Source organism: Bos indicus x Bos taurus, chromosome 24 (genome assembly GCF_003369695.1).
Source record: "Bos indicus x Bos taurus breed Angus x Brahman F1 hybrid chromosome 24, Bos_hybrid_MaternalHap_v2.0, whole genome shotgun sequence".
Classification (NCBI taxonomy): Eukaryota; Metazoa; Chordata; class Mammalia; order Artiodactyla; family Bovidae; genus Bos; species Bos indicus x Bos taurus.
Window position 1 is genome coordinate 454,238 of NC_040099.1, and position 24,954 is coordinate 479,191.

General features: G+C 38.8%; 2 protein-coding genes and 1 pseudogene across 2 annotated transcripts; 1 reads left to right on the forward strand and 2 right to left on the reverse strand.

The window, feature by feature from the left end:
• The first annotated feature begins 1,897 nt into the window (after positions 1–1,897).
• On the forward strand, positions 1,898–2,819 carry LOC113882759 (annotated as a pseudogene).
• Positions 2,820–8,739: 5,920 nt separating this feature from the next.
• On the reverse strand, positions 8,740–9,675 carry LOC113882576 (olfactory receptor 1020-like). Its single transcript, XM_027525504.1, has one exon. The coding sequence runs from the start codon at positions 9,670–9,672 to the stop codon at positions 8,740–8,742; it is 933 nt and encodes a 310-aa protein (XP_027381305.1). The 5' UTR covers positions 9,673–9,675.
• A 9,613-nt stretch (positions 9,676–19,288) lies between these two features.
• LOC113882625 (olfactory receptor 5W2-like) lies at positions 19,289–20,270 on the reverse strand. Its single transcript, XM_027525570.1, has one exon. It carries the CDS (start codon positions 20,268–20,270, stop codon positions 19,332–19,334), a length of 939 nt encoding a protein of 312 aa, XP_027381371.1. The 3' UTR covers positions 19,289–19,331.
• Between the last annotated feature and the right edge of the window lie 4,684 nt (positions 20,271–24,954).

Here is a 24,954-nt window from a genome sequence, read left to right on the forward strand (position 1 = left end):
CTGGGAAGCTGTTAATTTAGCTAACAGAATGAATGTAGAAAAATAGACATTAAGTAATCCAGAATCCACAATCATTATTGTATCCATAGTTCATTTTCGATACCCAAAATATGGTAAATAGTTGCATTATGCCTATTAATTCTAAATGTATGAAAAGTTTTAAAAGACATTCAGTTTTATTAAAAATCTGGAACAAACTGAGAAAAAACAAGAAGATAAGATTTTGGTAATGTGGTTAGATCATAATCTGAGATAGAGTATATAAAATGAAAATGAAAATATATTCAAATCTGACATTATGCAAATGCTGAACTTGTAGGAGCTATGTGTGATGTAGGTTGTTAAGGAAGAATTATATATGCATTATATATATATATATACACACACACACACACACATTGTATATGACATAAAATGTATATGTATGTATGTTTATATAGAGATATATATATATGGGCTTCCCTGGTGGCTCAGCTGATAAAGAATCCACCTATAATGCAGGAGATCTGGGTTCAATCCCTGGGTTGGGAAGATCCCCTGGAGAAGGGAAAGGCTACCCACTGCAGTATTCTGGCCTGGAGAATTCCATGAATTGTATAGTCCATGGGGTCACAAAGAGTCAGAGATGACTGAGCGACTTTCACTTTCACTATATATATACATACGAACTTTATAATTATATAAAATGTGCACATGTAAAAGATTTTATTTATTTCATTCATTAAGATGCTATAAGTGTTACAAAAGATAATTCAAAGAATCACAATATTATAAATCAGGAATTCACAAATAAACTGATAATAGATACAAAACTGCCTTTCCACTACAGAGCAAATCAGTTGTATGTATGCTGGAAAAAAAAAATGCACCTGTCTGTAAACAAGTATCATGTGTGTTTCTCTGGGTTATTTACAATTTACAGAGCTGTAGACTAGTGCAATGACAAGAGAACACAGACATCATTAAGAGAAGTGGGTAGGTGACCCTTTTTAAACATCTGCTACAATTTAGCATTAAACACTGAAATATTCCTGAATACTATCATTATATTGCCTGGATTAATTCAGTAATTGTCCAAGCATGAAAATTTCTCTAGTCAGATTCCATAGCTTGGTTTATAATCTAAAAAATAAAAAATGGATGTACTAACTCCTATTAATATGTTGCCAACTTTAGAACAGTGAATCAATGAGATGCTAAAGATATTTAACTGTAGAAGAAAACTCATTTAACATATAATTTGATGAGACAGGCACTGTCATTCTCATACTAATGATGATGAAACTTAAACTTAGTGATTAGTTGGCCTGCCTAAAGAATTGCAACTGCTGAGCAGTAGAGTTAGGATTCAGTTGCTAATTCTGTTACTGATTCAGTAACTAATTCTGAATATTTTCTCTTTCTATTTTACAAGCAAGTCTTAGAAGTTCCTTTGTTCCTCAGAGGCAAAGTTGCTTCTCAGTGTATGAGAGATAAAGTACTTTGACTCATCTAACTAGGCAAGGTTTCGACTGAAATAGAAATACCTTAGTGAGTTACTCAGAGTTTGCTATATGCAAGGTGATTAACCATGATCATTCACATTGGTGAAAGATGAGAGAGTAAATGAAAGTAAGAGGTTCAGAGGTTAGAATTCACCCACTGGTTTGATGCTGTCATTTAATGTGGAAAATGATAGCTTTAAGGAATAGAAGCGGCAAGTTATCATTTCAACTGGAAATACGTACATTTTCTGTGCTTACTGTTCATATGCCTAGGGGTTACCAGGATGCCCAAGTGGATTTAGAATTAATGTTCTGATTACTTTAGCCGTTTTCACATTTATTTTTTTCTGACTCTTCAGGTTATTATAAACATCAGTACCCTGTCAAAATCCCAACCTCCAGGAACCCTGCAGAGAATGGAGGTGGAGAACAGCACTGTGAAGCCACAGTTCTTTCTCTTGGGATTCAGTGACCACCCAGAACTGCAGAGTGCTCTTTTGCTGTTTTTCTGTCATCTACTCAGTTACCCTGATGGGCAACCTTGGGATGATTTTATTAATCACAGCCAGTCCCCCTTTGCACACCCCTATGTACTTTTTTCTCCGCATCTTGTCTTTCATAGATGCCTGCTGCTCTTCAGTCATTGCCCCCAAGTTACTTGTGGACTTAGTTTCTGATAAGAAGACCATTTCTTACAACGGCTGTGCTGCACAGTTATATTTCTTCTGCTGTTCGGTGGACACAGAGTCTTTTCTCTTGACTGTCATGGCTTATGACTGGTATATAGCCATCTGCAACCCCCTGCTTTACACCGTTATTATGTCCAAGAGGATTTGCTGCCAGCTTGCAACTGGAGCATTTCTGAGAGGCACCATGAGCTCAATCATCCACACCACTAATACCTTTCACCTGTCTTTCTGCTCCAATGAAATTAACCATTTCTTTTGTGACACCTCCCCTCTCTTCTCTCTGTCCTGCACTGACATTTACATCCATGACGTTGTACTGGTGGTCTTCGCTAGTTTAGTGGAAGCCCGCTGCCTTCTAACAGTTCTCCTCTCCTATATCCTCACCATAGCGGCCATTCTTAAAACAGGTTCTGCCGAGGGAAGAAGAAAGGGATTCTCCACTGTGCGTCCCATCTGACCGTGGTCTCTATCTACCATGGTACCCTGATCTTCATTTATTTGTGCCCTGGCACTGGCCATGCAATGGCTATTGATAAAGTGACCTCTGTGTTCTACACCTACGTTAAATCCCTGAATTTACAGCCTTAGGAACAAATATGCAAAAAATGCCTTCAGGAAAATGATTAGCAGAAAATTTCTTTCTTAAGAAACGATGAAACCGAGGCTGACAGCTTTTCTACCCTGTTTCTTGACCTTTGTTCTTTAAATCTCTAAAGATTCTGAGAGCTGAAGCTCTAGTACTTTGACATCAGTTCCTATAACCCACCAGTACAACCTTCTGAACGTTTCCCATTATTTTCAATTGTGCCTAAATTGAGTGTAGGGAGCAGGCCTTAATGATCTTAATCTTCTCTCCAAACTAAGGAAGAGTAGCAATAGGGTCTCTTTGCTGTTTTGCACAAAAGGTCTTTTTTACATCTCTTTTCTCTGTTCCTGAGAGGCCCTAATGAGGTATCGTGAGAAGAGCAACTGCTCTATCCATGTCAGTTAAACTTACTTCCCTAAAGGCTCCATTTTTTTTAAAAACAGTAGGCTTAATAGACATGCTCAGTCAGGAGAGAGTGTTACTGTATCAAATTAGTTTTGTTTATACCCTTTTTATGTACTTGCATCACCCTGTAAATATTCCATCATAACACATAGAAGTAAGTAGTAAATAAATAAATAAGAATAAATAAGAAACCTCCCTCCATGTCTAAGTATTCGATAAAAGCATGACACTTACTTTCCTGTTCACCATTTTTTCTACTATGCCACTTACAGTGTTTGACCTGAGAATTCAATTCAAAAATACTTATTGAACAACAAATGAATAAGTATAGCCAGAACAATTAATCTAAAATTGAATCTTTGTAAATTAATCAAAAAATTTCTCTTTTCTTTGATTTTTATCCTACCATGTTCACTTTAGGTGAAATCTATTTGCATATGTTTTATTTTGCCCTATACAGAAATGAGAGTCAGAGACAGGAATTATTTGTTGTAAAACTCTTCATTCTGCCTTAATTATGTCAGCACATCCCCTGATCCTCCAAAGGACACCAAAGAGGACTCCGTCTCCTCACTGGGTTCATAGCATTACACTACTTAATAATGAAAATAAGTAAACAAATAAACTGAAAGGTCCCATAATATAGTTTAAATCATAAGCCATATATGTTAAATCATATATTAACACAAACATAGTTCCCTTTGTAGGGGAGGAACAAAGTATTAGTTATATTAGCATGCTATATAGTGATTATATTATATATATATTATATAGTGATTGCCTCTTGAGAAACCTGTATGCAGGTCAGGACACAACAGTTAGAACTGGACATGGAACAACAGACTGTTTCCAAATAGGAAAAGGAGTACATCAAGGCTGTATATTGTCACCCTGCTTATTGAACTATGCAGAGTACATCATGAGAAATGCTGGGCTGGAAGAAGCACAACCTGGAATCAAGATTGCCGGGAGAAATATCAATAACCTCAGATATGCAGATGACACCACCCTTATGGCAGAAAGTGAAGAGGAACTAAAAAGCCTCTTGATGAAGGTGAAAGAGGAGAGTGAAAAAGTTGGCTTAAAGCTCAACATTCAGAAAACGAAGATCATGGCATCTGGTCCCATCACTTCATGGGAAATAGATGGGGAAACAGTGGAAACAGTGTCAGACTTTATTTTTGGGGGCTCCAAAATCACTGCAGATGGTGACTGCAGCCATGAAATTAAAAGACGCTTACTCCTTGGAAGAAAAGTTATGACCAACCTAGATAGCATATTGAAAAGCAGAGACGTTACTTTGCCAGCAAAGGTCCATCTAGTCAAGGCTATGGTTTTTCCGGTGGTCATGTATGGATGTAAAAGTTGGACTGTGAAGAAAGCTGAGCGCCGAAGAATGGGTGCTTTTGAACTGTGGTGTTGGAGAAGACTCTTGAGAGTCCCTTGGACTGCAAGGACATCCAACCAGTCCATTCTGAAGGAGATCAGCCCTGGGATTTCTTTGGAAGGAATGATGCTAAAGCTGAAGCTCCAGTACTTTGGCCACCTCATGTGAAGAGTTGACTCATTAGAAAAGACTCTGATGCTGGGAGGGATTGGGGGCAGAAGGAGAAGGGGACGACAGAGGATGAGATGGCTGGATGGCATCACCGAGTTGATGGACATGAGTCTGAGTGAACTCCGGGAGTTGGTGATAGACAGGGAGGCCTGGCGTGCTGCAATTCATGGGGTCGCAAAGAGTCGCACACGACTGAGTGACTGAACTGACTGAACTGATATAGTGATTATGTTATCTATGAAAGTATCAAATAAACTGGATAATATTCTAAACAAAATTTTAACAGTGGTTATCACAATTGTGTAGTGCTAAATTATTGTATGCTAGTTAATCCCTGAAATATTTTCCAAAAGCTTAATTAACTGCGTATTCTGTTCTGCCTGTATTCAATTAGCAATTAATCCAGTTGTGAAAACAACACAATTTAAAGTTCTCAGAAGCATTCGTTTTATCTTAGGTTGTGGCCATGAAAGGAACATGGAGGCACTCTTTATAATTTTAGGAGGAGAGAGCAATTGCTTATACACATTTTTATTTAAGTTAGGTCCTGATCACTTATGTTCAATATGCCTTTGGTGCTGATGATTTTATAATCAAGATATCGTTTGAAGGAAACAACATATTAAAAAACTTGGAACTTTCAGCAGATTATTTGAATTAGAATTCTAATACGAATTGGAATTTTAGACAAATATATTTTATTGTTTCTTCAATATTTTCTCTCATGATTTCAAATCATTTGTAGTTCATAGAATATAGCACATATCAGGAACTCTCAATCACTGTCTAAAGCTCTTCACAACCCAATGAAATTTATTAAGAACATGTGGAAATATTTATATCTGCAAACATTAGGCTTCTCAGGTGGTGCTGAGCCAGAAATTTCCAGACAGTTGTAAGACTTTGAAAACTCAATTCCTGTTGTTGTTGTTTTTTTTTTTTTTAATTTCAATTTTTTCTTCTCAAGTAAGCATCTCATTCCCTTTTCCAATTTCCAGGCATTCAAAGGAATGCCTCCCTGGTCTGGTAACATAAAACATTCAAACCCAGGACAATACAATCATGAACTACTGTTTAATCTATCAAGGAGAAAAGCTCCAGGTAGACAATTAGCTCCTAAACATTTATATCTAGGCCCTAAATAATGGCCTGGGGTCTTAAGAAAGTGTCAAGGAACAATGTCACAATATTTGGAAAAACTGAGAAAATTGGGGATCCAAGAAAGCCATAAAAATGACAAACTGGATGTTGTGAAGTTTAAGCTAATTGGTCAAAAATGATGCATATTAAAGTTGCAAGTCAACCAAAAATGTACAGATCAATACTAATAAATATATAAAGCTGTTGTAATCCCCACATTTTGGGGGCTCTTCTCCCCCTGTCAGTGTCTATGCTAAGGGTTTTGCATCTCTATCTTTTAAAATAAACTTTGCCTGTGTGAGTGTTTGCTAGTTTGTGGAGTTCATTCCTCGGCTCCACGAATAGAACCTGCTTTCCTGTTTCAGCACCAGTGATAAGGAATCAGCCTGCCAGTGCAGGAGATGCAAGAGGTGTGAGTTCAATCCCTGGGTTGGGAAGGTTCCCTGGAATGCTGAATGGCACCCCACCCCAGTATTCTTGCCTAGAAAATTCCATGGACAGAAGAGCCTATGGCTCATGGGGTTGCAAAGACTTGGACATTTCTGATCATTATAATAATGAAGCCCATTCATATCATGTAAAATTAGCTTCACTGACCATTTTTAAAATATATATTTAATGAAACAAATCCCTTTTCTATATCTTTTCAAAGTTTTGATTTAATAGTGTTTACAGAGGATATGCAGAGTACATCATGAGAAACACTGGGATGGAAGAGGCACAAGCTGGAATCAAGAGTGCTGGGAGAAATATCAATAACCTCAGATATGCCGATGATACCTTATGGCAGAAAGTGAAGAAGAACTAAAGAGTCTCTTGATGAAAGTGAAAGAGAGTGAAAAAGTTGGCTTAAAACTCAACATTCAGAAAACTAAGATCATGTCATCCGGTCCCATCACTTCATGGCAAATAGATGGAAAACCAGTGGAAACAGTGGCTGACTTTATTTGCGGGGCTCCAAAATCACTGCAGATGATGACTGCAGCCATGAAGTTAAAAGATACTTGTTCTTTGGAAGAAAAGCTATGACCAACCTAGACAGCATATTAAAAAGCAGAGAAATTACTTTGCCAACAAAGCTATGGTTTTTCCAGTAGTCAGGTATGGATGTGAGAGTTGGACAGTAAAGAAAACTGAGCTCCGAAGATTCGATGCTTTTGAACTGTAGTGTTGGAGAAGACTCTTGAGAGTCCCTTGGACTGCAAGGAGACCCAACCAGTCAATCCTAAAGGAAACCAGTCCTGAATATTCTTTGAAAGGACTGATGCTAAAGCTGAAACTTCAATACTTTGGACACCTGACGTGAAGAACTGACTCATTGGAAAAGACCCTGATGCTGGGAAAGATTAAAGGCAGGAGGAGATGGGGACAACAGAGGATGAGATGGTTGGATGGCATCACCTACGTGATGGTCATGAGTTTGAGCAAGCTTGTGGAGTTGGTGATGGACAGGGAGGCCTGGCGTGCTGCAGTCCATGGGGTCGCAAAGAGTCAGACAGGGCTGAGCGACTGAACTGAAGTGAAATTCAATACAGGGGTACAACTACAGATAGAAGTGACATTATTATAGAATTTAGTGAGGTTTAGAATATGAGTTACCATCATAATTGAAATGGATGGCAGGGGAAAAAAATGTCATGTAGGACTTAATATTTGAAGGAGGCTTCTTTCTTTTATTTTCTTTCTTTCTTTCTCTCTTTTTTTTTTTTTTTTTTTGAAAAAGCCTTTTCAGTGTGAGTACAATTTGGACAGTTAAGCTTCAATCTGCATGTGGTTGCTATTGTTTAGTCACAAGTCTTCTCTGACTCTTCTGTGGCCTCATAGGCTGTAGCCATGCTCTTCTGTCCATGCAATTTCACAGGTAAGAATACTGGAATAGGTTGCCACTTCCCCCTCCAAGGGATCTTTCTGACCCGGAGATCAAACCTGTGTCTCCTGCCATTTGGCAAGCAGGTTCTTTATCACTGAGCCTCAGAGAAGCCTCTACCATCTACACATACTGCCATGGAAATCAAATTAATTAACAAAGAATCTCAGTGAATTTCATTTATAAAATTTCACAAAAGAGTGCTGCAATATATATCAAAAGCTTAACCAATATTGGGTAAAACAGTAATAACAAAATGAGAAACAAATAAAAAAAGAGATAAACAAATAGTAAGAATATGAAATATAGAATATTATATGAAGGGTAAATATACTCCTGAGGAAAAAATATAAAAGTTCAAATTTATTTCATTTAGCCTATTTCCTATTAGTAGATATTTAGATTATTTTCCCTGATGCTGGGAAAGATTGTAGAGGGGAGGAGAAGGGGATGACAGAGAATGAGATGGTTGGATGGCGTCACTGATTCGGTGACATGAGTTTGAGTAAGCTCTGGGAGTTGGTGATGGACAGGGAAGCCTGGTGTGCTGCTGTCCATGGGGTTGCAAAGAGTAGTACACAACTAAACAAATGAACTGAACTGAACTGATTATAAGCTCTGATGCAATAAATACTTTGAAAGTGGTAAACTTTTGCAGGTTCAATTGCTAGACTTACTGGTTTAAATGATACCTGCATATTTAATTTTCAAATTCCAGGTGAATTATATATTTCATTCAAATAATAGCAAATTATCTTCCATAAAGAAGACTAATTTAAACTTCCACCAACAATGAATGAGTGTGAAAAAAAATCAACCTTAAAATGATAAAGAGTTAGACATATGTAACAGAGCCTGTCTCTAATATTAGCCTCTGGCCCAATTTTGTGGTTGAGGCTTCATTGCCTGTAGAATTAGGGAACACCCATATTAAACTGACTTTTCCATTAGTTAAAACTAAAGGTCAAGAAACAAGGTAGAAAAGTTATCAGCCTCAGTTTCATCCTTTCTTAAGAAAGAAATTTCCTGCTAATCATTTTTCTAAAAGCATTTTTCACATCTTTGTTCCTCAGACTGTAAATCAGGGGGTTCAGCATAGGTATAATCAATGTATAGAACACAGAGGTCACTTTATCAATATCCAGTGAATGGCCAGCACCGGGACGCAAATAAATGAAGATCAGGGTACCATGGTAGATAGAGACCACAATCAGATGGGACGCACAAGTGGAGAATCCTTTTCTTCTTCCTTTGGCAGAACCTGTTTTAAGAATGGCCGCTATGATGAGGATATAAGAAGGGAGAACTGTTAGAAGGCAGAGGGCTTCCACTAAACTAGCAAAGACCACCAGTACAATGTCATGGATGTAGGCGTCAGTGCAGGACAGAGAGAAGAGAGGGGAGATGTCACAAAAGAAATGGTTAATTTCATTGGAGCAGAAAGACAGGTGAAAGGTATTAGTGGTGTGAATCACTGAGCTCATGGTGCCCCCTAAAAATGCTCCAATTGCAAGCTGGCAGCAAATCTTCTTGGACATAATAACAGTGTAAAGCAGGGGGTTGCAGATGGCTATATACCGGTCATAAGCCATGACAGTCAAGAGAAAAGACTCTGTGTCCACCAAAAAGCAGAAGAAATATAACTGTGCAGCACAGCCGTTGTAAGAAATGGTCTTCTCATCAGAAACTAAGTCCACAAGTAACTTGGGGGCAATGACTGAAGAGTAGCAGGCGTCTACGAAAGACAAGATGCAGAGAAAAAAGTACATAGGGGTGTGCAAAGGGGGACTGGCTGTGATTAATAAAATCATCCCAAGGTTGCCCATCAGGGTAACAGAGTAGATGGACAAAAACACAGCAAAAAGAACACTCTGCAGTTCTGGGTGGTCACTGAATCCCAAGAGAAAGAACTGTGTCTTCCCAGTGCTGTTCTCCACCTCCATTCTCTGCAGGGTTCCTGGAGGTTGGGATTTCAGCAGGGTACCGATGGGGATGTTGATAATAACCTGAAGATTATCTACAAAGAAAAATAATTAAAGTAGTTAGAATAGTAATTCTAAATCCACTTGGGTACCCTCATAACACTTAGGCATAAATAAAATTTAGTATAAGCATAGCTTTTCAACTGAAATACTTTTTTAAAAATTAGTTATTTGCTTTTTTTTTTTTTTTTTTAATGTTTGGCAGAGACATGTAGCTTGCAGGACCTTAGTTCCCTATGAGCAATGGAACCCATCTACTTTATACTGAAAGAACAAAGTCTTAACCACTGGATGGCCAGGGAATTCCCTGAGATAGTTTATTTAATTTAATTGATTGTTTATACTTCTATTTCTTAAAGATATATATATATATCAGTTCAGTTCAGTCACTCAGTCGTGCTTAAAATATATATATTATATATATATATATAATTTATTAAATGAGACACCATAATTTATTAAATGAGACACCATCAAACCAGCCGGTGAACTCTGAATTTCTTAATTTCATCAACTTTCTCATCTGTCACCAACATCAAGTGATTGAGGTTAGTTACATTGATACATAGCAAACTGAGTAACTAGCCTCTCTTTCCCTTTGTGGTAGGTTTATTTACACAACAAATAGATACATTTCTATTTCAGTTGAAGCCTTATACATGTAGAGGAGTAGAAGTTCTTTATTTCTCACCTTGAGCTGAGAATTTGCCTCTGAGGACTAAAGAAACTAGTTAAAGTTTCTTGAAATCCACTGATGAAATAGAAGGAGGTAAGATTCAGAATTAGTTATGTAAGTAACTAAATCCTAACTCTGCCACTTAGCAGTTATAAAGTCTTTGACAGGCCAAGCAATCACAGAATTTTAGCTTCATCACCTATAAAATGAAAAGGACAGTGCCTTCCTCATCAAATCGTATTACATTTCCTTCTAGTCCCAATATCTTCACCATCTTGTTCATTCACTGTTCTTTTTTTTTTTAATTTAAATGTATTTATTTTAATTGAAGGCTAATTACTTTACAATATTGTATTGGTTCTGCCACACATCAACATGAATCCACCACAGGCGTACACGTGTTCCCCATCCTGAACCCCCCTCCCAGCTCCCTCCCCGTACCATCCCTCTGGGTCATCCCAGTGCACCAGCCCCAAGCATCCTGTATCGAACCTGGACTGGCAATCCATTTCTTATATGATATTATACATGTTTCAATGCCATTCCCCCAAATCATCCCACCTCTCCTTCTCCCACAGAGTCCAAAAGACTGTTCAATACATCTGTGTCTCTTTTGCTGTCTTGCATACAAGATTATCGTTACCATCTTTCTAAATTCCATGTATTAGTATACGGTATTGGTGTTTTTCTTTCTGGTTTACTTTACTCTGTACAATGGCTCCAGTTTCATCCACCTCATTAGAACTGATTCAAAGGTATTCTTTTTAATGGCTGAGTAATACTCCATTGTGTATATGTACCACAGCTTTCTTTTCCATTCATCTGCTGATGGACATCTAGGTTGCTTTCATGTCCTGGCTATTATAAACAGTGCTGCGATGAACATTGGGGTACACGTGTCTCTTTCCATTCTGGTTTCCTTGGTGTGTATGCTCAGCAGTGGGATTGCTGGGTCATAAGGCAGTTCTATTTCCAGTTTTTTAAGGAATATCTACACTGTTCTCCATAGTGGCTGTACTAGTTTGCATTCCCACCAACAGTGTAAGAGGGTTCCCTTTTCTCCACACCCTCTCCAGCATTTATTGCTTGTAGACTTTTGGATTGCAGCCATTCTGACTGGTGTGAAATGGTACCTCATTGTGGTTTTGATTTGCATTTCTCTGATACATTTCTCTGATAATGAGTGATGTTGAGCATCTTTTCATGTGTTTGTTAGTCATCTGTATGTCTTCTTTGGAGAAATGTCTGTTTAGTTCTTTGGCCCATTTTTTGATTGGGTCGTTTATTTTTCTGGAATTGAGCTGCAGAAATTGCTTGTATATTTTTGAGATTAGTTGCTTGTCAGTTGCTTCATTTGCTATTATTTTCTCCCGTTCTGAAGGCTGTCTTTTCACCTTGCTTATAGTTTCCTTTGTTGTGCAGAAGCTTCTAAAGTTGACAACATAGTAATTCTGTGGAATTCCATATATCTTCTTTATGTTATCTGAAATCCAAGCTATGAAATACAACTAGAGAAATCCAAATGCTTGTTTATTAAATTCATCTAGGCAATACAATAATAATATTCAGGAATCTTGGATGGCCCCTTTGATTAAAATGATAAAAGATGTTATAAATGCTCACCTACCCACCTCTCTGTGTTATCTCTGCACTTCCTTGTCATTGCTTTAGTCCACAGCTCTGTAAATTGTAGATAACACATAGCAGTGCAAGTGACACTTGTCTATAGACAGGCCCATTTTGCCCAGGATAGAGATAATTGATTTCTCTCCCTGCCGATGGTAAAAATCCAGCTTTACATCTATTTGTCAGTTTATTTGTGAATTCCTGATTCACAATATTGTGGTTCTTTGAATTATGTTGTACACATTTCATAACATGTTACATATTGAATAAAGTGAGTACAATCTCTGATGCCTGTACATGCTATATGCATTGTTATTGTTCTTCAGTCATTAAATAGTGTTTGATTCTTTTCTTTTTTTAAATTTTATTTTATTTTTAAACTTTACATAATTGTATTAGTTTTGCCAAATATCAAAATGAATCCGCCACAGGTATACATGTGTTCCCCATCCTGAACCCTCCTCCCTCCCCATACCATCCCTCTGGGTCGTCCCAGTGCACTAGCCCCAAGCATCCAGTATCGTGCGTCGAACCTGGACTGGCATCTTGTTTCATACATGATATTTTACATGTTTGATTCTTTAGGATTCCAGGGACTGCAGCGTGCCAGGTCTCCCTGTACCTCACTGTTCCTGCCTATAAAAGTTAGAGATAAGTTAAATTTGTGTGCATATATTTTATATACACATATATATTTTTCTTTAACAATTTACATTATTCATGGCTCTTACAAACTCAGTATTTAAATAACTTCAGATTTGAAAACATTTTCATTGTCATCTCATATTCTCTGTCTCAGAACATAATCTAAGCACATTACTAAAATCTTAACCTCCCATCCTATCCTCAATTTGTTCCAAGATCTTAACAAAACTAAATGTCTTATTAAAACTGTGTATACATTTAGAGTTAATAAGCACAACTATCTGTGAAGCGATTTTTGGGGTACGGAAAATGAACCACAGCCACACTGCATTGCTCAACACCTATTTTTCTGCATCTGTTCTGTTTCTAGGTAGATTAGGCAAATTCTGGGTAAAGGTGTGTATCTGACATTAATGCATTTGCATCTTATAATTTTCAAAGTAACCTTTCTCATCGAATTTAATTCTCACAGTTCTTTAAACAGTGCTAATCATCTCTCCATTTTATTGAGGAGGAATTGATGATTTCAGCCCAATGAATAGTCCAGGACTGCATAGCTTTGCAATCCAAGAACAGGTCCAGAGTTTGGACATTCTGTACACTGGACATTCTTCAATAAACACTACCTTCCCAGAAATGGAAATGTTAGAAATGGTGGAGCTTAGAAGATGACTCTAAATAATATAGTTATTTCCCCAAAACTCAATGTGCTCACCTGCCAGGGAAGTCCTTAGTCACTTTTTCTTTTTTCATTTTCTTTTAATTTCTTTAAGCTTTTTATTTTGTATTGAGGTATATCTGATTAACAAACAATGCTGTGGTAGTTTAAGGTGAACAGAGAAGGACTCAGCCATACACATGCACATGTCCATCCCCCTCAAACTTCCGTCCTTCCAGGCAGCCACGTAACATTGCACAGAGTTCCCTGTGCTGTACAGTAGGTCCTTGCTGATTGTCCATTTTTACTACAGCGGTGTGTGCATGCTCACCCCCAGGTCCCATTCTCCTCCCGCTACTCTTTTCCACTGGTAACCATAAGGTCATTCTCTGAGTCTGTAAGTCTCTGTTTTTATACGTTCACTGTATCAACTCTTCTTGGGTTCTGCATATAAAGGATGTCATATGATATTTCTCCTTCTCTGTCTGAATTACTTCACTCAGTCTGACCTCTCTAGGTCCATGCATGCTGCTGCAAATGGCACTATTGCATTATTTTTAATGGCTGAGTAATATCATCATTTTTTAAAGCATTTTTTCCTTCTCCCTTAAAGTCAGCCCTCTTATCTGCCTGAATCCTTTTGCTTGTGTATTGACAGTTGTTGGTATCAATGCATTACCATAAGATAGGACAAATAATATAAAAATCAATTCAGCTGTAGTTGATATATAGCTCCATCCATTCTTAAAAATAAATAATATATAATGAGCACAGTGTTTAATTCTGATTCCTAGTCAGAGTCCAGTGATGGTGAGGTTTGTTTTAAGGTTTGCTCTTGTTGTTGTTTAGTTGCAAAGTCTTGTCCTGCTCTTTTGCGACCCCGTGGACTGTAGCCCACCAGGCTTCTCTGTCCTTGCAGTTTCCCAGGCAAGAATCCTGGAGTGGGTTGCCATTTCCTTCTCCAGGGGATCTTCCTGATGCAGAGATCACACCATGTCTCCTGCGTGGGCAGGCAGATTCTCTAACACTATCATGTGTCAAACATTAGGGTTTTGTTTCTGCTGTTGTTTTTGTTAGATATATTTTCAGAATTTAAAACCTGTATTACCCTAAGTATGTTTATCCTCCAAACATCGGTTTATATGTGTAAAATAAGCGAGCTTCCCTAGTGCCTCAGAGAAGAAGAGTCTGCCTGCAATACAGCAGACCTGGGTTTGATCTCTAGGTTGGGAAGATCCCCTGGAGAAGGAAATAAGAACCCACTCCAGTATTCTTGCCTGGCAAAACCCATCAACAAGGAGCCTGGCAGGTTATAGTCCATGGGGTCTCAAAGAGTTGGACATGACTGAGCTGTTAGTAAAAAAAAAAAAAAAGTAAGATAAAGCACTTAAAACCCCATCAAGTTCTAATAGCCTAGGATTAAGGTAAGAACACTTACCAAATTATTATCTTTTTCCTTCACCTTCTTACTACACTGTTGTCAGTATCAGTTCATTTTTCACGGGAAAAATCAACTTTAGGACTTAAAGATTTAAAAAGAAAAACTGATCCATTGTCTAATTTTTGCAACCTGATTTGGGCGGGTCTTCTGTGTTCATAGAAGAAATCTGTGCCTTCCTTAGGAAGGCTGCAGTTCCTTAGGGTAATGCAAGATCTTTTATATATTGCTTTGGAGCTTTTGAGATTAGCTTTCTAATCTCAGATCTCAGGATCACACACTCTGATACCCAAATCCCAAAGGGAAAACTTACCTGAGCAATTAGAGTTCTACTGAGGAGTCGAGTACACACCAAGGAAATGATGTAATGTGTTTTTCTATATCTTAAGAACATCTCAAGCAAAAATATATTATGACTTTCAAAATGGTAGATTGTTATACATAAAGTTGGAGGATGATAGTTGCTATCTGATTTGACCTGTTCAAAGCAATTTATCAATTAATAGAAGTTCTACATGACAGGACAGTGGTGAACTGAAATGAAGCCAAATATACCCATACACGAATTGAGAATTAGAAGGTCTTTAAGTAGACATTGTCAACCAAAAGATAATATGGTCACAACCTAAAAGTGGAGATTTTACTTGATGGGAATGTTAAGGCCTCTGAGGCCAGGAGGCAGCATCTCAGTAGTCATGAGAAAACCACTCAAGAGGCAGGAGGGGGAGTCAGGCTACACCCAAGTTTGCAACAAAGGGGACAGGGAATCGGAACATCAGAGACGATTGTGAGGTAGAGAAAATCAGATATCAAGTTAAGGAGTTTATTTTTCGTCTACATATGGAAAGATGCACGCCTCTGGGCTCACTGAATTCACTCCTTTCATATGCACTTCAGCTCAGTTCAGTTCAGTCACTCAGTCCTGTCCAGACCCCATGGCCTGCAGCACGCCGGGCTTCCTTGTCCATCACCAGCTCCTGGAGCTTGCTATCTGGAGCCAAATTCTGTCTCCTGATTGTTTGCATCCTTAATTCCTCACTCACCTTAAGATGTGGCCGATGTGGCAGATGGCTGCTGCGTGCATTCCCTGAGCTTTCAGCAAACAGCTGTGTGGGTGGCAGCTTCTGCTGGCTCTCAGTTTTGAGAGCCCTCATTCACATTTGGAGGCCAGAAATCATGGATGGCTGTGACATTTCTTTTTTATGGATATGACAACAGACATTTAATTTCACTGCATGAGAAAGTCAATGATGAATGAGACTGACTCCAATATGTGTTATCTGTGTATCACGTTCAAGTAGAATTTTGGCCATCCAAGGTCAGAATTGACCTGATAATCCTAACTCAATACAAACATTACTCTAAGTATGTGTGCCAGCTGGTGTTCTGGATACAAAACAGAGAAAGGGAGGGTAAATGGAACTGCATATGAAGAATTTGGCAAACAGAGAATACTGAATGAGAGACAAATAGGAAAAAAAATAAGAAATTGATTGGAGATTGAAAATTTCATTGTGTGATCGAAGGACTGAAATGAGATTTAGAGCAATGTTGCCTGTGTGTGTGTGTGTGTGTGTGTGTGTGTATGGGCTTCCTTGGTAGCTCAGTGATAAAGAGTCTGCTTGCCAATACAGGAGCCACAGGAGACAGGGGTTCTGTCTTTGGGTTGGGAAGATCCTCTGGAGGAGGAAATGGCAACCCACTCCAGGATCCTTGCTTGGATAATCCAATGGGCAGGGGAGCCTTGTGGGTTACAGTCCTTGGGATCACGAAGAATCAGACACAACTGAGTAACACACAACACAGTAAAATGAAGCACAATGAAATTATAAACGAATGAGAAATTCACACGAATTCCTACAATTTGCAGGTAAGAGAGTGGCCAGATTATTTATGTGAAGCCACGTAAAGAAATACAGAATAACCTTCCTGTGTTTGCTTTACAGACAAGATGGAGGAGCAGTCAGTGTGCCCTCTTTACTCCAGATGGGGCAGAGGGGAGCCTCGCACAGTGGACGGTGCACTGTCTGTAAAGCCAGCCCTCAGCTCACCCATGGCAGTGGAAACTACATGACAGAGAGGGTTCTGTCTATGCAGATCAGTGGTGACATACATAGGCCTTGGCAGATGCAGGCTTCCAGTGGGGAAGAAGGAAATGACAGCCTGAGGGTGATGAGAACCAAACGTTTTGTCTTAAACAGCAGAAAATGGTGTTGGGAATGCAAGTGTGTGCTAAATTAATTGTTTTTTCCTGCATTGGCAGGCAGATTCTTTACCTTCTTAGTCACCAGTATATATAAATATGGGCTTAGCAGGAAACACTGGTTTAATCCCTGGGTCAGAAAGATCCCCTGAAGAAGGAAATGGCAGCCCACTCTAGTATACTTGCCTGGGAAATCCCATGGACAAAGAAGCATGGTCCATGGAGCTCACAAAAGAGTCACATGTGACTTAGTGATTAAATAACAACAAACGTATGCAAAAAAAAAGTGATATGAATCACTTTGCTGTACACCTGTAACTAATACAACTTTGTCAATCAACTATATTTTAATTAAAAAAAATAGATTTCCAAGAACCTGAAATTGTGTTTCATTTTTACAGCTGGATTAATTGCTAATTGGATACCAGGAGTGCAGAGTTTGAAATTTTGTTTAGAATATTATTCCAATTTATTTCATAGCTATGTAGAGAGACGGCATAAATCATCACATAGCATGCTAACATAACTACTGCTTCTTTCTCCCCAGACCACCCCCCACAAGGGGAATATATTTTTATTAATAGCTCTTCTTTTACAACTTAAATTATATCAACAGGGCATTCAGTTTCTTTTATCTTTTTCGTTTCTTTTTTTTCAATTTTACCTAGTGTAATGCTATGAACCCCCTGGGGAGATGAAATTGTCCACTGGAAAAAAATGCACAAACTAAAAGTTGAGAGTTATATTTTATTGGGCAGACACTCTGAGGACTTCAAGCCTGGGACACAGCATCTCAGATAGTGCTAAGAAACTGTTCTGCAGAGGCGAGTTCTGAAGAGGCAAGGGGGAGCCAGGAGAGATAGAAGATCTTGCAACAAAAGATCAGATAATCAGAACACCAAAAGATTATTGTTAATAAAAGAAAAACAGACAAACTAAAGAATTTAGCACTTTTTCTGTATATAAGAAGATGCAATAGTTTGGGCTCACTGACACTGTTCCTTTGATATGCACCTTCGCTATCTTGAGAGTCCCTTGGACAACAAGGAGGTCCAACCAGTCCATCCTAAAGGAAATCAAGCCTGAATATCCATTGGTAGGACTGATGCTGAAGCTGAAGCTCCAATACTTTGGCCACCTGATGGAAAGAACTGACTCACTGGAAAAGACCCTGATGCTGGGAAAGAGTCAAGGCAGGAGGAGAAGGGGTTGACAGAGGATGAGATGGTTGGAATGGCATCACCAACTCAAGGGACATGAGTTTGAGTAATCTCCGGGAGTTGGTGATGGACAGGAAGGCCTGGTGTGCTGCAGTCCATGAGGTCGCAAAGATTTGGACATGACTAAGCTAACTGAACTGAACTGAATTTAGCTATCTGGGGCCAGCCTATCTTGAGAAAGCCTATTCTGTGCTTTCTCATCCGGAGTCCCCTCAGGGCTCACTGACCAGGCAGCTGTATTATTATGACAGCTTCAGGACTACAACCTCCTTTGTTTACTGATGTGGCAGGCAATAGTTTTCATTAACAAAGTCCTCTCCAGTGGTTTCTGGAAAAACAGGGGATGTTTGGTGATAATAACTGAAGCAGAATGAAGAGAAACTGAGCAGATTTTTACATCAAATGATTCTTGTCCCAGATTCTCATTTTTGCCTAAGGCAAAATAAAACAGTGCAGGTGGATTTCACCTAAAGTGAACAGACTAGAATGAAATTAAGGAAATGATTGTTTTTTTTAATAAATTTACAAAGGTTCAATTTTTTAATTAGTTTTTCAGGCTAATTCATTAAATATTTTTGAATTTCATCCTGAAGGTAAGCATTGTAAATGGTAGACAACAGTGAACTAGACAGGAAGGATCAAACTCAAACTTTTATGGAATATTTAGTCTAGGGAGAGAAATTTCTCATTCAGTCTTACTTACAAATTATTTGCTTCTAAATGTTATGATGGAGCTTTGTTAGGGTGAAACAAATACATGAAAAGGATATAAACAAACCTAATATGACCCACTAATACTCCCATCCGAATCAGCAAGTTTATTAAGCCTATTGTTAAAAAAATAATAATTAAATAGGAGCCTTTAGGAAGGTAAGTCAAATTAACATGGGTCGAGGGTTGCTCTGTGTGTGACATCTCGCTGAGACTTCTCCAAGAAAAGAAAAAAGAGGTGTAAAAAGCCCTCTCTGCAAAACAGAAGAGTGACCCTATTACTACTCTTCCTTAGTTTGGAGAGTTTAGTGTAACGACTGTTCCCTAAACTGATTTAGGTGAAAGTGTAAGTAGTGGAAAATATTCAGAAACTGTACTATATGTCAAAGTTCCTGCACTGCTTCTCTTAGAATCTTTAAATACTTTAGGATGAAAGTACTGTATCACCCAGAACATAATTTAGTGCTGGTTGCTTTTTTTAGGGCACCTTTTACATCCTTATTCCTTAAGCTATAGATCAGTGGGTTTAACATGGGGATGACAACTGTGTAAAAGACAGAGGCCGTTTTGTCTGTGTCCATGGAGTAACTGGAGCTGGGTCTGAAATACATGAACAGGAGTGTGCCATGAAATATAGCCACAGCGGTTAAGTGGGAAGCACATGTAGAGAAAGCTTTGCGTCTCCCCTTGGCTGAGCTCATCCTAAGGATGGTTGTTATGATGTAGCTGTAGGAGAGGAGGACAGTGATAATGCTGGTCCCCAAAACACAACTACTGGATATGAACAGCATTATCTCATTGATGGATGCATCTGAGGAGGAGAGGGCTAATAAGGGTGGAATGTCACAGAAAAAGTGATTGACGATATTGGAATTGCAGAATGACAACTGAAATGCACAACAGGTATGGATTGCTGAATCAACCAAGCCTACGATGTAGGCAACAACCACAAGCTGGGTACAGATTCCCCTGGACATGGCAATTGTATAAAGAAGTGGATTGCAAATGGCCACATAACGGTCATAAGCCATGACAGCCAACATGAGACATTCCACATCTCCAAAGGCTCCAAAAAAGTACATCTGGATGGCACATACATCATATGGAATCCTTTTTTGCTCGGATAAGAAATCAGCCAGCATCTTGGGAGAGATAGTAGAAGAATAGCAGATGTCGCAGAAGGACAGATGGCTCAGGAAGTAATACATGGGTGTGTGCAGTCTGGGGTCCCTCTTGATCAGCAGGACCATCCCGACATTGGCAACTGCAGTTATGCCATAAACCAGCAGGAAGAGCACGAAGAGCCCCTGCTGCACATCTTGTCTACCGGAAAGGCCTAAGAATATGAAGTCAGCAAACACAGTGCAGTTCTCAGCAGTCATCCCTCACATGTGAAAATTCCTAGTTATGAAAAAGGAAATGGAAGTGGAGGGTTAATATCATCTTACTGTCTTAATTGCCAAACTGCTATTTGTTTCTATATTTCAGTAATTAGAAGAAGAGATAAATAATGCTAACATGCCTTGAAGTTAAATTGACCCTTTGGGAAATATTGAAGTTAAATTGACCCTTTGGGAAATATCTCCAACTTAATATAACTGATAAAATGATAATAATAATGATACATTTGTAAACCACTGTACTGTTTGCAGCACAAATTCATCTAAGCTAAATCAGGCTATTTCCACATCAATTTGTATAGCATTTATGACCATTTTTGCTACTTCAATCTAATATTAAAGAATTTATGTCCTCAGATTGAAGGCAAGATTCTTACAATTAGTTGGTCCAGATAACCCTAGTCTTCTGACAAGATCTCTGCTTTGTTTTGTTTCAATGATGAACAGATATTATCATATCCTGTAATAGAGAAATATAGTTAATGAGTGATGTAGATAATGAATATATTGCTTTGCAATTTCTTCATCTTCCATGAGTGTGGAGCAGGGAGAGCTATGGCAAGTTTCTGAACATAACAAGAACTCTTTTTCCCCATTAAACTCTCAGGTCTGTTCAACTTTAGTATATGTGAGACAGACAGTTTGTGAAGACCCACTGGAGCATAAAGGTGATAGCTTTTGGGTAAGAGGGTGGAGGGGTGCCTATGTATGAAGTGTTAGAGTGGAGAGGCAGTCATATTCCAGGGCTGATATTCTCACCTCTGAGAGCTGCTGCTACATAGGGGGGATGATGAAGAATGTCTGGGACCCAGTTGTAGAGATGCTGATACCACAGATGACAGAGAGGCAAGAAAGGCAGTGTGGTTTACTGTGTGGATCCTTCTGACCAAGTCTACCCTTCTTAACATGATATATTTAACACAATTTCAGTTTATGTAAGACAGATGATACAAATACTCATATTTTCACAGTCCCAGAATCTCAGAGACAATCATGCATGAACTGTGTCCCCATCCCAGTCTCTAAAAATTTTAATAGTTTCATTCTTTAATTTGATCCATATTTCTCTTGAATATCTCTGAGGCCAGTCATCCTTGATTTGGGAGTCACTTGTCTTAGGGGGGCCAATTGAATTTTATGTCCCCTTGTTATACTTTGCCCTAACCAACTGTGTGATATACAATGTCATACCCATCCTCTTACATTCTGTGAGAATGTAAGAAAAGTGGAGCTGAGCATAGGGCTTCCCAGGTGGCTCAGTGATATAGAATTTGCCTGCCAGTGCAGGAGATACAGAAGACATGAGTTTGCTCCCTGAACCAGGCAGATCCCCTGGAGGAGGAAATGGCAACTCGCTCCAGTATTCTTGCCTGGGAAATCCCATGGACAGAGGAGCCTGGCAGGCTACAGTCCATGGGATCACAAAAGAGTTGGACTATGTATATTTATCTGTGTATATCTGAAGAATTGATACTTTGAAATTGTGGTGCTGGAGAAGGTTCTTGAGAGTCCTTTGGACTGCAATGAGGTCAAACCAGTTAATCCTAAAGGAAATCAACCTTCAATATTTGCTGGAAGGGCTGAAGCTGAAGCTCCAATATTTTGGCCACCTGACGCAAAGAGCCAACTCATTGGGAAAAAACCCGACTCATTGGAAAAGACCCTGATGCTGGGAAAGATTTAGGGAAAAAGAGAAAGGTACAGCAGAGGATGAGATGGTTAAATAACATCACCAACACAATTTGGTGCAAATGAATTTGAGCAAAATCAGGGAGAGAATGAAGGACTGGGAAGCCTGGTGTGCTACAGTCCGCAGGGTTGCAGAGTCAGACATGACTTAGCAACTGAGCAACAATAACAAATATATTGACTTGAAATAAAGATTGGAAAAAGTAAGTAAAATGAAATTTTGTGTATATTTCATATCTTCCTTTGTTTATATAACATGCTTTCTTTCAAAAAAGGATTAAAAACCTAAGGAAATCTCAAATATATATCAGAGAAACATGAAAGATATCAGTACCTGTCCCAGAATTCCTGACTTGTTTGTTGCATGCAGTTCTATCTGCTGGAGGATTCAGCATTGTCTCCTGCCTGACCTTGATTATATAACCATCTCTGTGTCTGGTCCCTGGGTGGTGAACCCTTGGTCTCTCAGGAATAATTAACAGACATCATGATGTCGTTTATCATCTGGCATTTCATACAAGTAAGTTCATTGTGAATGGAATACAGATACAGTTAAATGATACCAATCACCCAGCATTCTTTATATCCAGTTCACAAATCCCTATACAGGCACTTTATTTTCATTTGGTAAATTACAAAACAAATGCACAACCATTCACCCTTAGATAATATAATTACACAGACACACAGGCATCCCATTAAACACATCCACAAAGCAAAGGTTTTGTAAAACAGCAACTATCTGAACATACATATACTATCTACGGATAACTAGATTTTGTTTTCTACACCACTTGGCTTTTAATTTGTAAATAAAAATGATGTTATAATGAATTATGTAATGAATTATACATATACATATATACATATAACACCACTTAGTGTATATTCAATTATTAATACCATAAAACCTGTGACGTGAGAAAATTAAATATATATAATTTATCATCTTTCTGCATTTTCATATTTTGTGGATCACAGCAAACTGTGGAAAATTCTCAAAGAGACGGGAATACCAGACCGCATTACCTGCCTCCAGGGAAACCTGGATGCATCTCAGCTAGAACAAAACATGGAGCAACAGACTAGCTCAAAATTGGGAAAGGAGTTACCTTAAGGCTACATATTATCACTCTGCTTATTAAACTTATATGCAGAGTACATCATGTGAAATGCTGCTCTGGATGAAGCACAAGCTGGAATCAAGATTGCTGGAAGAAATATAAACAACCTCAGATATGCAGATGACACCACTCTTATGGCAGAAAGTGAAGAGGAACTAAAGAGCCTTTTGATGAAGGTGAAAGAGCAAAGGGAAAAGGCTGGTTTACAACTCAGCATTCAAAACACTAAGATCATGGCATACAGTCCCATAATTTCATGGCAAATACATGGGGAAACAATGGAAACAGTGACAGACTGTATTTACTTTGGCTCCAAAATCACTGCAGATGGTGACTGCAGCCATGAAATTAAAAGATGCTTTCTCCTTGGGAGAAAAGATATGACCAACCTAGGCAGAATGTATTTTTTTTTAATTTTTATCTTTATTTTTTTAATTTAAATTTATTTAATTGGAAGCTAATTACTTTACAATATTGTATTGGTTTTGCCATACATCAACATAAATCCACCACAGGTATACACATGTTCCCCATCTTGAACCCCCCTCCCACCTCCCTCCCTGTACCATCCCTCTGGGTCATCCCAGTGCACCAGCCCCAAGCAGCCTGTATCCTGCATCAAACCTGGACTGGCAATTCGTTTCTTATATGATATTATACATGTTTCAATGCCATTCTCCCAAATCATCCCACCCTCTCCCTCTCCCACAGAGTCCAAAAGACTGTTCAATACATCTGTGTCTCTTTTGCTGTCTTGCATACAGGGCTATTGTTACAATCTTTCTAAATTCCATATATATGCATTAGTATACTGTATTGGTGTTTTTCTTTCTGGCTTACTTCACTCTGTATAATAGGCTCCAGTTTCATCCACCTCATTAGAACTGACTCAAATGAATTCTTTTTAATGGCTGAGTAATACTCCATTGTGTATATGTACCACAGCTTTCTTATCCATTCATCTGCCGATGGACATCTAGGTTGCTTCCATGTCCTGGCTATTATAAACAGTGCTGCGATGAACACTGGGGTACACGTGTCTCTTTCAGTTCTGGTTTCCTTGGTGTGTATGTCCAGCAGTGGGATTTCTGGGTCATAAGGCAGTTCTATTTCCAGTTTTTTAAGGAATATCTACACTGTTCTCCATAGTGGCTGTACTAGTTTGCATTCCCACCAACAGTGTACGAGGGTTCCCTTTTCTCCACACCCTCTCCAGCATTTATTGCTTGTAGACTTTTGGATCACAGCCATTCTGGCAGAATATTAAAAAGCAGAGACATCACTTTGCTGACAAAGGTCAGTATAGACAAAGCTATCGTTTTTCCAATAGTTACATATGGATGTGAGAGTTGGACCTTAAAGAAAGCTGAGCATCAAAGAATTGATGCTTTTGAACTGTTGTGTTGGAGAAGACTCTTGAGAGTCCTTTGGACAGCAAGGAAATCAACCAGTCCATCCTAAAGGAAATCAGTCTTTAATATTTATTGGAAGGACTAATGCTGAGGCTGAAGCTCCAATATTTAGGCCACCTGATGGGAAGAGATGACTCATTGGAAATGACCCTGATGCTGGGAAAGATTGAAGGCAGGAGGAGAAGGGGATGACAGAGGATGAGATGGTTGGATAGCATCACCGATTCAATGGACATGAGTTTGAGCAAACCCCAGGAAATGATGAAGGACAGGGAAGCCTGGCATGCTGCAGTCCATGGGGTTGCAAAGAGTTGGACATGACTTAGCAACTGCACAACAACAACAGAGTTTATCAAAGTCAGATATTTCTTAAAATAAATTCTATGTGGGAACTTCCCTGGGGGTCCAGTGGTTAAGACTCTGCACTTCCACCACAGAGGG

Coding starts and splice junctions, on each gene's coding strand:
- LOC113882576 (XM_027525504.1), bottom strand. CDS start 9,672: ATGGAGGTGGAGAACAGCACTGGGAAGACACAGTTCTTTCTCTTGGGA.
- LOC113882625 (XM_027525570.1), bottom strand. CDS start 20,270: ATGACTGCTGAGAACTGCACTGTGTTTGCTGACTTCATATTCTTAGGC.